This window comes from Heteronotia binoei, chromosome 3 (genome assembly GCF_032191835.1).
Source record: "Heteronotia binoei isolate CCM8104 ecotype False Entrance Well chromosome 3, APGP_CSIRO_Hbin_v1, whole genome shotgun sequence".
NCBI lineage: Eukaryota > Metazoa > Chordata > Lepidosauria > Squamata > Gekkonidae > Heteronotia > Heteronotia binoei.
The window spans coordinates 164515003-164530119 of record NC_083225.1 but is presented as its reverse complement, the minus strand read 5'-3'; the positions used below and the strand labels follow the sequence as shown (position 1 = coordinate 164530119).

Below are 15117 nucleotides of genomic sequence, written 5' to 3'. Positions count from 1 at the left end.
GTATGGCCACCTTCAAGAGGGGTTTAGATAGAAATATGGAGCACGGGTCCATCGGTGGCTATTAGCCACAGTGTATGTGTGTATATAAATTTTTTTGCCACTGTGTGACACAGAGTGTTGGACTTGATGGGCCGTTGGCCTGATCCAACATGGCTTCTCTTATGTTCTTATGTTCTTAAGATTAAAAAAACCAAAACAAAAAAACCTGGCACGATTGTGATCTGAGGGTGGAAAAATGTTTTTGTTTCAAACAGTCTTATTAGTAACATATGGCAATAAATTTCAATTTCTTACATCATTAATAATTACTTTTTATCTATCCCATATATTACTTTCTACCCACTCCTCCCCCGTTACTTGACACCCGCCGGTGTTATATACTTAAAATCTTAATATTAAAGGTACCCTTAATTAATAAGAACCAAAATTAATATCCTCCTCCCTCTTGTACTTAGTCATTATCAAAAATTGTCCAATGTCCTTTTATTTTCCACTCTTTTTCTACGTATCTTCTGAACTTTTTCCACTTCATCTTAATTACTTCTAAATCATAGTCTCTTAAGGTTCATGTTAACTTGCCCATTTCACCCCAGTGTCATAACTTTTAAAATCCAATCCCATTTTTCTGGTATTTTTTCTTGCTTCCACAACCGCGCATACAACGTCCTAACTTTTTCCACTCCATCTTAATTACTTCTAAATCATAGTCTCTTAAGGTTCATGTTAACTTGCCCATTTCACCATGTGTCATAACTTTTACAATCCTACCCCATTTCTCTGGTATTTTTTCTTGCTTCCACAACTACGCATATTATGTCCTAGCGGCTGAAAGCAAGTATCAAATTATAGTTCTATCTTCTTTTGGATTTTTTTTTTCCATTTGTAATCCCAACAGGAAAGTCTCTGCAACTTTCTTAAATTCATATCCCGAGATCCTAGAAATTTCTTGTTGAATCATCCGCCAATACTTTTTTTGCCCTTTCACAAACCCACCACATACGGTAGAAAGAACCTTCATGTTTTTTTTTTACATTTCCAACACCGGTCTGGCATCTTATTATTCATCTTTGCCAATATCACCCAGTGAGTTGCATTTGAACACGAGTCTCCTAGGTTCTTGTTTAGCACTTAACCCGCTAGAGCCAGCGGAGTATTTTACTTACTTTACTGTAGCCCCCCCTTTTTTGTTTTTGTTTTTTTGCTGAGACTGAAATGTAAGAACAATGTTCTCAACTAGGATAGGCATTAGAGGACCACACTAGGATCCGGAACCATCAAGTTCAAATCCTGACTCTGCCACGCAAGATTGCTGGTGACTTTGAGCCTATCACGCTCTCTTGCCTTAGCCTACCTCACAAGGTTGCTGTTGCGAAGATAAAATGGAAAAGGAGAAAAACAATTGATAAGCTGCTTGGTATCATGATTAGGGAGGGAAACAGGATGTAAAAACTAAGCACTACACCACAATGGTTTCAATGAAATGTGGAGGCTGGACAGTTGTAAGAGACCGCAGAGGCTACTGTTACACGGCTAACCCTACTGACGTCCAAGCTCTGACAAAATTGGGCTAGTCGGTTATATTCAGGCTTCCCATGAAACATTTACACGCGGATAATTAGAGAAATAAGAGCCCCAGTGGTGCAGAGTGGTAAAGCCGCAGCACAGCGGTTCTAACCTCTGCTAACGACCTGAGTTTCACGGTTAAAACAATTTTATTTGGTAACAAATTATATGTCCTGCATCATTAATAACTTCTTTTAACTATCCCACATATTACTTTCTAGCCATCCCTCCCCCATTACTTGACCCCCGCCGGTGTTATTTACTTAAAATACTAATGTTTAAAGGTACCCTTAACTAATAAAAAATGAAAATTAACATTCTTCTTTTTTTTCTAAGACTTCATCATTATCAAAAATTGTTCAATGTCCTTTTATTTTCCACTCCATCTTAAAAACTTCTAAATCATAACCTCTTAAAATTCTTGTTAACTCGTTCATTTCACACAATGTCATAACTTTTACAATCCAACCCCATTTCTCTGGTATTTTTTCATGCTTCCACAACTACGCATATAATGTCCTAGCGGCTGAAAGCATGCACCAAATTATAGTTCTATTTTCTTTTGGAAATTTTTCCATTTGTAATCCCGACAGAAAAGTCTCTGCGACTTTCTTAAATTCATATCCCAAGATCCTAGAAATTTCTTGTTGAATCATCCGCCAATACTTTTTTGCCCTTTCACAAGTCCACCGCATACGGTAGAAAGAAACTCCATGTTTTTTACATTTCCAACATCTGTCCGGCATCTTATTATTCATCTTTTGCCAATTTCTTAGGAGTCATATACCACCTGTACATCATCTTAAAACAATTTTCTTTAATACTATGATACGTTGAGAGTTTCATAAAGTTCTTCCACAAATATCCCCAAGTTTCCATATATATTTCTTTATTTACATTAATTGCCCACTTAATCATTTGAGATGTCACTACTTCATTTTAAAAGTAACATATAGATTTTTGAAATTAATTTTTCATTGTCTCCAAGCAGAACTTTTCCCATTTCTGTTTGTTCTCATCTTATTCCTTCAGTTTTAACATCGCTTTCCACCAAACTTTTTATTTGTTGCGTTTGAAACAATCATATTTATTATTCAACTCTTCGGCAGTTTTCAATTCTATTTTACAGCTTTGTATTTTTAGTTTATACGACACCCTTTTTCCCTCTCCCATCTCCGCCGTTATCCTTATTACTTCCGCAGGCACTGAGGATAGAGAAATGTTACGACCGTTCCTTTGTCATAGATTGCTATTTGATCATGTTTTGCGCGCTTCGGTTTTAATACAAAGGCACACAAATCGGGGCCCTCGGCGGTAGTTTCTAAAGCATCCGCGCAATTCGATGTTTTGATTACGCGTGTCTTAGACGGTCGTTGTATATAATCGAATAAAATATAATACGCGATCGCGATGTATAACGTTAGACAACCTTGTTACTCTGACTTTTGAAAACCCCGAGATAGGCCCCCTTCTGCGAATTCGGCTCAGCGGCCCGCCACCAATAGGGGAGTCGCCGTTGTTCAAACGCGCCAGCGGGTGCGGGGGGGGGGGGTCGGCGCAGGATTCTCTTTAAATACGGGAAACCCGAGCGCCGTTCTGACGGCTCTGTACCACCATGGAGAAATTTTCTAACATGGAGGGACCCCTAGGCATCAAGCCTCACAAACATTCAAGAAAAGGCAACGGTGATGAGATAGAAGCGGAGAACACCGCCCCGGAGAAGACCCCTCTAGAATCTGTACCCGAAAACATGGAAGAGGAGAGTTTGGAGAACCAGGAAGCAGAAACAGATGCACAGGTAAGTTGTGAGAAAAGAGGAAAGCTGGGAGGATTGCGATGGCGGGTCATGTAGCGTTATGCCCTTTCTTTTTTTTTAAATTAGGCGGCGGAGGGATCAGAGACCAAAGTCGCTGATTTAGAGGATTTGATCATGTGTGGGATGCTAACCCTGGTGTTGCTCAAATCTTTAAGAAAGCGTGGTTCTAATCTCAAGAACTCAACACAGGTGGAGAATAATGAATCCCCTTTGAGGGAGAGTTCCACAAAGAAGGCTTGGGAAAAGTCAGAGCTCTCTGAGAATGGCGTCTCTATCAAGGAGTCAGAACGTGGAGGGAAGGCACAAGAAAATATGGAGATTGTGGAGGAAACGGTGTATTTGAAAGCGCTCTTTCCGAATGTAAGGCCTAAAAAACCCCCAAGGTGTGTGGAATTGGGGGGTGGGGGGCACGCTCATGAGACCGGATACTAATTTTTTTTTTTTTTGTTCTTCAAACTTTTAGGTAGAGAATGTGGCAGCGGTCAACTCAGGGAGGCCGGACACCTGTCACTGCCCATACTGTGGCGGTCTAGCACACTTTCAAGATTCAGATGAGGAAGATTCCCTAGCAGATGCCGAGCACGATACAGCCGGTGATTCCGGAGCGGACATGGAGGATACCTCTGGAGATTCTGAAGCAGACACGAAGGATGAAGCTGTGGAAAAGGCGAGGGAACCCCCGGTTGATGAAGCGCAAACACCGGAGTCTCCAAAGGAGGTTGATTCCCTCATGGAGGAAGAAGAAGAGGTTGCAAAGAAGGAAAAACATACAGATTAGAATCGAGAATGTCCCAACCGCATGTAGATGAGAAAACACACACGTCTGTTTGTATATAAGACCCGTATCCTGAAGCGGATAGTAAGAACTGTATTTTTTCAGTAGGGTGGGGGAAATAGCACGCTTGTTTTTGTTTTCTCACGTTGATAAAGCGGATGTATCGTTGCTACACTTTCTGTACATACACACGTGTCTAATCCTTGTGAATCGCAACACGACAAAGATGTACGCCGTGTATTTCTTACCCTGCCCCCCCCCCCCCTTGCAGGATTTCCCGGCAATCCCCCCTTCCCTCCTATTCGACACCAAAGTGGAAGATGCCTCATTCGCGGGGAACTGTAGACACGTGGGTCGGGATGCAGATTGTTGTTAATTAAAAAAAGCTACGCTTTGTATATTCTCGCTTTAATAAAATACTTTTCTATTAGATATGACGGTATGAAACACGTGGTGTGCTCGACTGAAATAAGCTTAGAATTCCCACCGTAAAAATCCAAACACACATCGTTACGCCGGTTGCACCGCAAGGTCATCTAACGTATTTTAGCATAACGCCTCAGTTCTCTAGAATGGAACTAACAAAACATACAAACTTAGGACCTGAACAATCTTTGTTTCCATTTGTTTGGTTTTTTAACGTTGCCAAGGTGGGTTGTGCTTCATTTAAACATTCAGGCCTAGACACCGATTTAAGCAACGTTATTAAAATGGTAAAAATATAGAGCGGACTCATCACGGGTACTTGTTCATAGTTTCATCGCGCTTGTTCATAGTTTCGAGTTCACGATGTACTTTTATCGCACAGCCATGAGGAAAGCTAATCCTGCTAGGACAAATCCGGCGGTCGCTATGATAGTGTTGCTTTTGGTATCGCACCGGCTGATTGAATCAGAACCGTGTTTGTTGAAGTAGCGGTAGAACCCTTCCCAGCCACCATGCGCCTCCAGCCACTCACGCTTCTCCACAGACAGATAGATGACCAATGCCTCTGTCAGGCCGCCGATCTCCTCGTGAGCCCCCCGCCCAGCCAGCGCTGTTGCCAAGGTGCCGGTGAACACAAACAGCGCCACTACTCGACCCCAGTTAAGCCCGCCATCAGATGCCATCTGCGCCGCCACACGTCTCAAATGGACGTCTGCCCTACCAGGCTCCGGCAAGATTGCTGTGGAGCAAATGGAGTGAAAGAATGTCTTCTCACGGCTCTCCAGCTCGTCAGCCACTCTCCGCAGGGTCTTGGCCGTGTAGCTGTGAGACAGCACCGAACCACTCAGGTTGTGTCGCAAGTAGCCATCCACCAGTCGCCTTGTCTCGGCTGTCAGATCGCTCAGCATAGCGACTCTTCGATGACTGCCTATGAATACGTCGGCCTGCTCCAACCGTGCCCCAATACCGCCGGTTCTATACAGATATGGTTTTACAACCTACTTTCCCCCAATCGGTAGGTTTCTTACAAACCGAGAAGCCGACAAATTAAGCATCTGTAATAGATACGGTCATAGAAATGTAGAGGAAGTACCGTCCGAAAGAACACGGGTAAAAGAATGATGGGATTACCTACGTGTATAGACAAGGAACATACCCCCCCCCCTTTCCCTAACATGATCCAGCGGCGGCCTATAACGCTGTTGCTCGTGTGTTACTTTGTAATATGTTTATTGCACCCCAACCTGATTCCGGCCTCCCCCCATTCTCACCTTTTCCCATTATGCTCACCCTCGGCACTTTTGATTCGTAGCCATCTTTATACAATATTACACCCGCTTTCCTATATAAAATCAGATAGACTCCCTCCGTTTCTTACCCCACCTGCCCCAGCTAATTTTAATCCGCCCAAGCAAACGCCGAAGAAACCTATCCTCCCACGATTGCGATCCACAGCCTTTACACCGTCACTCCTACCCTGTTCAATAGGTCATATTTACAGGGGAGTGTTTCACCGTAAAGTGAAAATAAAGGAAAAAAGCTTATATGTAATAACAGGGTGTGTCCGATTATTCAGTGTATTTTTATACTTTGTTTCTTTGTTGCCCAAAGTGTTTTACAAAAAGCCATTAGCCAAAAATTGGCATGATTATACATTATTAAAACAAACCAGGAGAAGGACTTTCTGTGTTGGTGGTATCGGATGAGAGAAGAGACGCCCCCCTCCTTCAGCCGGGGCATAAGAATGGAACCGCTACAGAAAAAGACTTGCTCCGGCTTTTAAAGAACTTTTAAAGAGCTGTTCAGGATTATGTGGGGAAGAGCGTGCACGGTGTTGTTTTTTAAAGTAAGGAACCCGTGAAAACACGCTGTCGGTATTAGGACTTGTGTTTAAATAGCTCTCGGTCTATTTTAAGTTTTCTCGGTGCAGAGCCGTTATTTTCATCGTTATTGGTAAAACCATACGTCTATCGGCGTATCGGCGTCAATCTCCCTCTTACTGATCAAAAGCGACCTCCCTAAATGCAGCGTGATCTTTTTTAATATCGAATATTTTTTAGTATCAAAATTTGCACAAACTCAACGGCTTCTAAATACATTTTTATTTTTATACATGTGAATGTATAAAATGTACATTTATTACAGAAAGTTTTTAAAATTTATTTACAAAAGGGGGAAAAGAAAGGTATTCACAGATGTGCCATTCTGAAATGTATTATGCAGAAATTTCTCAACAAGTGTCACATAGGGTCGGTGGCATTTCTGAAACAACGTTCTCAATTGTTCACAGGGGGTCGGGGATGTTTGTACGCCTTCCACCAGGTTGGCCAACGTTATGACATGATTCTTGTTAATACCACAACAATCAAGAAAACACGCAATAACCGTGATCACATACAACACGGGGCCCATATTCAGATTGCGACAAACATATCTTAAGTTCTCATCGTAAAAAGCAGAGGACCACGTCAAACATACATGAGAATTCTGTCCGGGTCTATCTAAAATGCATCCGTCACACATAGAATAAGAGAGATCGTTGGAGCAATAATTGAGAACAGAATAAGCGGTGGCAGTTATCAGTTTGTACATCGCAGAACGTGACTTTTGCTTGTCCACAGGTGGAACGTCTTCATCGGACACTCCCACGTATTTTTGCAGGACGGTATGAATCGACGTCTGAACACCGGACAAGTCCACGAGACAAATTTTCTAAAAATCACAAACACACAAAATGAGAAAAGGAGCCTAAACAGAAACAACACAACCTTTTACACATCTTTCCCATGTTGTTCTACCCACCTTAAATGTATCTTGTTGTGACGGATTCACGGAGTCACAACTCTCACCATCCTGGAAACATCTACTCCGCTTCGGTGTACAGATTTCTGCCCCATCTTTCATTTTCTCGGGGGAAGCAAAAAGGCGTTTAGCAAGAACCGGCTGTACATTCTCCTTGTCAGAATCGGTGCTAGGTTTTTGAATCCTCGCTGTAGTTTTCCTCCTCACGGGTGCTCCAGGGACCACAGGATTAAAAACAGACAGGGGTGTATTCGCCATGGTGGTACGGAGCCGTCAGAACGGCGCTCGGGTTTCCCGTATTTAAAGAGAATCCTGCGCCGACCCCCCCCCGCACCCGCTGGCGCGTTTGAACAACGGCGACTCCCCTATTGGTGGCGGGCCGCTGAGCCGAATTCGCAGAAGGGGGCCTATCTCGGGGTTTTCAAAAGTCAGAGTAACAAGGTTGTCTAACGTTATACATCGCGATCGCGTATTATATTTTATTCGATTATATACAACGACCGTCTAAGACACGCGTAATCAAAACATCGAATTGCGCGGATGCTTTAGAAACTACCGCCGAGGGCCCCGATTTGCGTGCCTTTGTATTAAAACCGAAGCGCGCAAAACATGATCAAATAGCAATCTATGACAAAGGAACGGTCGTAACATTTCTCTATCCTCAGTGCCTGCGGAAGTAATAAGGATAACGGCGGAGATGGGAGAGGGAAAAAGGGTGTCGTATAAACTAAAAATACAAAGCTGTAAAATAGAATTGAAAACTGCCGAAGAGTTGAATAATAAATATGATTGTTTCAAACGCAACAAATAAAAAGTTTGGTGGAAAGCGATGTTAAAACTGAAGGAATAAGATGAGAACAAACAGAAATGGGAAAAGTTCTGCTTGGAGACAATGAAAAATTAATTTCAAAAATCTATATGTTACTTTTAAAATGAAGTAGTGACATCTCAAATGATTAAGTGGGCAATTAATGTAAATAAAGAAATATATATGGAAACTTGGGGATATTTGTGGAAGAACTTTATGAAACTCTCAACGTATCATAGTATTAAAGAAAATTGTTTTAAGATGATGTACAGGTGGTATATGACTCCTAAGAAATTGGCAAAAGATGAATAATAAGATGCCGGACAGATGTTGGAAATGTAAAAAACATGGAGTTTCTTTCTACCGTATGCGGTGGACTTGTGAAAGGGCAAAAAAGTATTGGCGGATGATTCAACAAGAAATTTCTAGGATCTTGGGATATGAATTTAAGAAAGTCGCAGAGACTTTTCTGTCGGGATTACAAATGGAAAAATTTCCAAAAGAAAATAGAACTATAATTTGGTGCATGCTTTCAGCCGCTAGGACATTATATGCGTAGTTGTGGAAGCATGAAAAAATACCAGAAAAATGGGGTTGGATTGTAAAAGTTATGACATTGTGTGAAATGAACGAGTTAACAAGAATTTTAAGAGGTTATGATTTAGAAGTTTTTAAGATGGAGTGGAAAATAAAAGGACATTGAACAATTTTTGATAATGATGAAGTCTTAGAAAAAAAAGAAGAATGTTAATTTTCATTTTTTATTAGTTCAGGGTACCTTTAAACATTAGTATTTTAAGTAAATAACACCGGCGGGGGTCAAGTAATGGGGGAGGGATGGCTAGAAAGTAATATGTGGGATAGTTAAAAGAAGTTATTAATGATGCAGGACATATAATTTGTTACCAAATAAAATTGTTTTAACCGTGAAACTCAGGTCGTTAGCAGAGGTTAGAACCGCTGTGCTGCGGCTTTACCACTCTGCACCACTGGGGCTCTTATTTCTCTAATTATCCGCGTGTAAATGTTTCATGGGAAGCCTGAATATAACCGACTAGCCCAATTTTGTCAGAGCTTGGACGTCAGTAGGGTTAGCCGTGTAACAGTAGCCTCTGCGGTCTCTTACAACTGTCCAGCCTCCACATTTCATTGAAACCATTGTGGTGTAGTGCTTAGTTTTTACATCCTGTTTCCCTCCCTAATCATGATACCAAGCAGCTTATCAATTGTTTTTCTCCTTTTCCATTTTATCTTCGCAACAGCAACCTTGTGAGGTAGGCTAAGGCAAGAGAGCGTGATAGGCTCAAAGTCACCAGCAATCTTGCGTGGCAGAGTCAGGATTTGAACTTGATGGTTCCGGATCCTAGTGTGGTCCTCTAATGCCTATCCTAGTTGAGAACATTGTTCTTACATTTCAGTCTCAGCAAAAAAACAAAAACAAAAAAGGGGGGGCTACAGTAAAGTAAGTAAAATACTCCGCTGGCTCTAGCGGGTTAAGTGCTAAACAAGAACCTAGGAGACTCGTGTTCAAATGCAACTCACTGGGTGATATTGGCAAAGATGAATAATAAGATGCCAGACCGGTGTTGGAAATGTAAAAAAAAAAACATGAAGGTTCTTTCTACCGTATGTGGTGGGTTTGTGAAAGGGCAAAAAAAGTATTGGCGGAAGATTCAACAAGAAATTTCTAGGATCTCGGGATATGAATTTAAGAAAGTTGCAGAGACTTTCCTGTTGGGATTACAAATGGAAAAAAAAATCCAAAAGAAGATAGAACTATAATTTGATACATGCTTTCAGCCGCTAGGACATAATATGCGTAGTTGTGGAAGCAAGAAAAAATACCAGAGAAATGGGGTAGGATTGTAAAAGTTATGACACATGGTGAAATGGGCAAGTTAACATGAACCTTAAGAGACTATGATTTAGAAGTAATTAAGATGGAGTGGAAAAAGTTAGGACGTTGTATGCGCGGTTGTGGAAGCAAGAAAAAATACCAGAAAAATGGGATTGGATTTTAAAAGTTATGACACTGGGGTGAAATGGGCAAGTTAACATGAACCTTAAGAGACTATGATTTAGAAGTAATTAAGATGAAGTGGAAAAAGTTCAGAAGATACGTAGAAAAAGAGTGGAAAATAAAAGGACATTGGACAATTTTTGATAATGACTAAGTACAAGAGGGAGGAGGATATTAATTTTGGTTCTTATTAATTAAGGGTACCTTTAATATTAAGATTTTAAGTATATAACACCGGCGGGTGTCAAGTAACGGGGGAGGAGTGGGTAGAAAGTAATATATGGGATAGATAAAAAGTAATTATTAATGATGTAAGAAATTGAAATTTATTGCCATATGTTACTAATAAGACTGTTTGAAACAAAAACATTTTTCCACCCTCAGATCACAATCGTGCCAGGTTTTTTTGTTTTGGTTTTTTTAATCTTAAGAACATAAGAACATAAGAGAAGCCATGTTGGATCAGGCCAACGGCCCATCAAGTCCAACACTCTGTGTCACACAGTGGCAAAAAAAATTTATATACACACATACACTGTGGCTAATAGCCACCGATGGACCCGTGCTCCATATTTCTATCTAAACCCCTCTTGAAGGTGGCCATACTTGTGGCCGCCACCACCTCCTGTGGCAGTGAATTCCACCTACTCTTCACCTACATGGCTTCTGCAAAGGGAAGTCCTGCCTCACCAACCTTTTAGAGTTCATTGAGAAAGACTCGCCAGAGATTCCTGAGTAAACTTAGCAGTCATGGGATAAGAGGATGGGTTCTCTTTCTGATTAAAAAACTGGTTCAATGACTGTTAGTAAAGAGTGGGGATCTGTGGACAATTCTCACAATGTAGGGAAGTATGCTACGGGGTCCGATAAGGATTGGTACGGGGGCAAGACTATTTCATTTATTCATAAATGATTAGGAACTAGGGGTGAGGTGCTGGTAAGTGTAAGGTGATGGCATAGTGGGTCAAAAAAAATCCCCACTTCACGTATAAGCTAATAGGGATAGAACTTGCTGTGACTGAGAGGGGGGAAAATCCCAAGTGTGTTGAGGATAGTTTGGTGAAAGTGTCAACCCTGTGTGCTGCAGCGGTGAAAAAGGCAAAGTCTGTGGTAGGTATTCTTGGGAACGGGATTGAGAATAAAACAGCCTATATTGTAATGCCCCCATATAGATCTATATCGCAGCCTTGTTTGGAATAGTGTGTACAATTCTGGTCACCGTATCTCCAAAAGGACATTGCAGAGCTAGAAAAAGTACAGAGAAGGGCAGCAAAGTTGATTGGGGGGGGTTGGGGGGGGGGAGCACCTTCTCTATGAGGAAAGGCTGATGAGTGACTTTTCAGTTTAGAAAAGCGATGGCTATGTTAGGGGAGGGGGAGGGTGTGGGGTCAAGATAGAGGTTTATAAAATTATGCAAGGGGTGGAGAGAGTTGACAAACAGAACTTTTTCCCCCTTTCAAAATACTAGAACTCAATACAACGAGGCTGATAGCATATTCAGGGTGGACAAAAGGAAATACTATTTTACACAGAGAGTGATTAAAATGTGGAATTCGCTCCTCTCTCTGCACCCTTGGTTCATCAAGGAGATCAGTTCCTAGGCTGCCCGTGACCCACAACCCCCTCTTCTCCCTAAAGCAGCAACGATAAGCTCTTCTTTTTCTTATAGAATCCTAGGCAACCTCCTACTGCCGGGGCCCTGTTCATTGCTCAAGTAACCCCCCAGACAGCTCCTTGGAGTGCTAACAGGTGGAGGATGCTGACGATGGAAAAAAGTTGTATTGTGTGCCAAGATATTAAGTGAGCTGCATGGCTCAGAACTAAGCCCCAGATCTTCTGATGTTAAGAGTTCCATCAAAAGCAAATGAATGCCTACTTGAATACAATTAAAGGCTCAGATCCTGATCTTGGTGGAACCATATCAAAAATCACCAAAGTTGGCAGTAAATATTTGTGTTGTCAACAATACTTGGGGAACATGGGGTGAATGCACATTTAACAGGGCATGTAGAACTAAAATCATTTAAAACACTGCTTACTGTTGCTTGTTTTTATTTAAAATTTTATTTTATCTACATATTGGACACAGTCAGAGTATATCCACAAAAAAACCAATGGGGCATTCTGTAACCTGTGTGTTTCTATACATGTCAGAAAATCCTATCTTTGTTTATATTTAAAATAACCTAAATTGTATATCTCTGTCCTGCTTTTGCATTTTTCTTAAGTCTACATTTTTCTGCACTTCACAGCCATAAAACCCCTTGACCTCTTAGGACCATTTTTGGGGGTCAAACACTATTCTCACAATTAGCCCATACATAAATTTGATGGAAAAGCTATTTTAAATCACAGACCATAAGAACAGGAAATTTATTGCGTGAGAACCTAATTTCATCTGTTTATTTTGTCCAGGTCTAAACTGTGTCAGCATTAAATAATTTGCTAAGATTCTTGCTCTCTCTCACAGGGTGAATATCCTCCCACGTCTGCGAGATATACATTTCAGCACTTGACCTTTTAAGGTCAAATACTTTTGTCTCACTCTGAGAACAGGCACTGAAGATGATAGAAAAATGTTAGGATTTAATGTGTAAGAAAATGCTATATGTTTACAATTAATGTATTAGAATAGGCATCTAAAATGCTGTTAGGTGGCTAGGTAAATGTTAGGATTTAATGTGTAAGAAAATGCTGGGATGGTTACAATTAATGTATTAGAAGGGGCAGCAAAAAAGTACAATCCCACTACGTCAGGCATTCATTTACTGATCAGGAGGTGGGGGCTGGTGTGGGGGGAGGGGCAGCTGTTTAATGAGGAAATTGTGGGGGAGGGGCAGCTGTCACTTTTTGATTTCTGTTTGATGATGCGTTGTACGTACTGTATTCTTCTAAGGAGAAATCCAGAGTATGTACAAAATCCATGCTGTTTACAAATCTTCAGAGGATAGAAGGGGAATAATCTGACAAACTGTGTGTAAAGAGATCCCTCAGCTGTGTACACAGATCAAAAGTTGCAAGTTCCTGGAGAAGCTGCCCACAGAAAAACAAGCTCAAGATGGGAAGGTTTTTCTTCTGGCGTCAGTTACAGATCTTATATATTTATAGCCATATGCACTGACTCTTTTGAGAAAGTGATAATAATACAATTAAATTCTACAGCCACGCAGTGGAACAAATCCTACTTTCCTCTACATCTGTACCCAGCCATTTCTAAGATCAGAAAACTCACATGGGGTCTAAGACCATATCAGCTTAATTTCAGAAATGGAACAGAAATATATTAGCTGCAGACAATTTATTCTGTACTAAAAACACTAATACTGTTCTGTACAAGCCCTCCATTGCAGGGAGCTGTCTTGCTGAATGAACATCTTGCATCAAAAATGGACAGGATCCCCAGATTCTCTCAGTTGTCACTTTGCAAAATGGATTGTCCTTCTCTCAGGCCAGGAGATTGCAAAATGTACAGCAAAAGACTGCCTTTAGGAATGCAAACACCTTTCCTGCAATGCTAGGGTTACCAAGTCCAGCTCAAGAAATATCTGGGGACTTTGGGGGTGGAGCCAGGAGAATGTGGGGATGGAGCCAAAAGCAAGGGTGTGACAAGTACAACTGAACTCTGAAGGAAGTTCTGGCAGTCACATTTGAAGGGACTGCATGCATTTTAAATGCCTTCCCTCCATTTGGAAATAATGAAGGATAGGGACACCTTTTGGGGCTCATAGAATTGGACCCCCTGGTCCAATCTTTTTGAAACTTGGGGTGTGTTTTGAGGAGAGGCACCAAATGCTATGCTGAAAATGTGATGCCTCTATCTTAAAAAAACAGAGCCCCCAAGCCTCAGATACCCACAGATCAATGCTCCATTATACTCTAAGGGTATAATGGAGTGCCCAGCAGACATTCCCCTTCCCTCCACTTTTTGATAACCCTGACGTGGGGGGAGGGCCTCCAGCCTGGGGGATCCCCTGCCCCAAACTGCAGATTGGCAACCCTACTGCAATCTCCCAGGTGACTTCTGTCTCAGCAGAAAGGCAGGAGGGCTGGCGGCCTCAAGGTCTACTGCCAAACTTGTAGCTAGGGACAAGATGCTTCGTCTATATTGCTTCACCAACCATTTGGAAAGTAGGCTTCTTTCTGCTAAGTAGCATTCACTGGTCTACTGATCTGCCTATCAGGCCTTAGCCTCATGCTCTCCCCAAGACATCGTCATATCATACAATTGGGCTGTGGATGTTACTGAAAGCAGAATTGGGCTGTGGATGTTACTGAAAGCAGAATTGGGCTGTGGATGTTAATGAAAGCAGAGGGGGTTGTTCAACAGATATTGGCCCCAGCCACAGTCAGCAACAAAGCCTTTGCCCATGTTATGGGTTATATTGCCTCTGAACAGTGCATGGGGACTACAAACAGGCCAGAATTACATAACTATCATCCTCAAGTTTAACAATGAGAAAGAAAGAGAGAAAGAGAGAAAGAGAGAAAGAGAGAAAGAGAGAAAGAGAGAAAGAAAGAAAGAAAGAAAGAAAGAAAGAAAGAAAGAAAGAAAGAAAGAAAGAAAGAAAGAAAGAAAGAGGGAAAGAGGGAAAGAAAGAAAGAGGGAAAGAAAGAAAGAGGGAAAGAGGGAAAGAAAGAGGGAAAGAAAGAAAGAGGGAAAGAAAGAAAGAGGGAAAGAAAGAGGGAAAGAAAGAAAGAAAGAAAGAAAGAAAGAAAGAAAGAAAGAAAGAAAGAAAGAAAGAAAGAAAGAAAGAAAGAAAGAAAGAAAGACGGGGCACAACGCTTCTCAAGTGTAGTAACACATATCACTTGAGGGTATGAATATGGGGGTTCTGTGGTAAAGGGCAGAGTGACTATCAGTGTCTCAATATGGAACACAAGACAGGGATGAATTGTAACTGGCACAT

At 41.5% G+C, this 15117-nt stretch overlaps 2 protein-coding genes across 2 annotated transcripts in view; both read right to left on the bottom strand.

The window, feature by feature from the left end:
* The window catches only part of LATS2 (large tumor suppressor kinase 2), a 63035-nt gene that overhangs the window by 25739 nt on the left and 22179 nt on the right, over positions 1–15117 (bottom strand). The window lies entirely within an intron of this gene.
* On the bottom strand, positions 4952–5488 carry LOC132568718 (anti-apoptotic protein NR13-like). The gene has a single exon (XM_060234810.1). The coding sequence runs from the start codon at positions 5486–5488 to the stop codon at positions 4952–4954; it is 537 nt and encodes a 178-aa protein (XP_060090793.1).

Excerpts from the sequence above, each read along its gene's own strand:
- LOC132568718 (XM_060234810.1), bottom strand. The coding sequence starts at position 5,488 with ATGCTGAGCGATCTGACAGCCGAGACAAGGCGACTGGTGGATGGCTAC.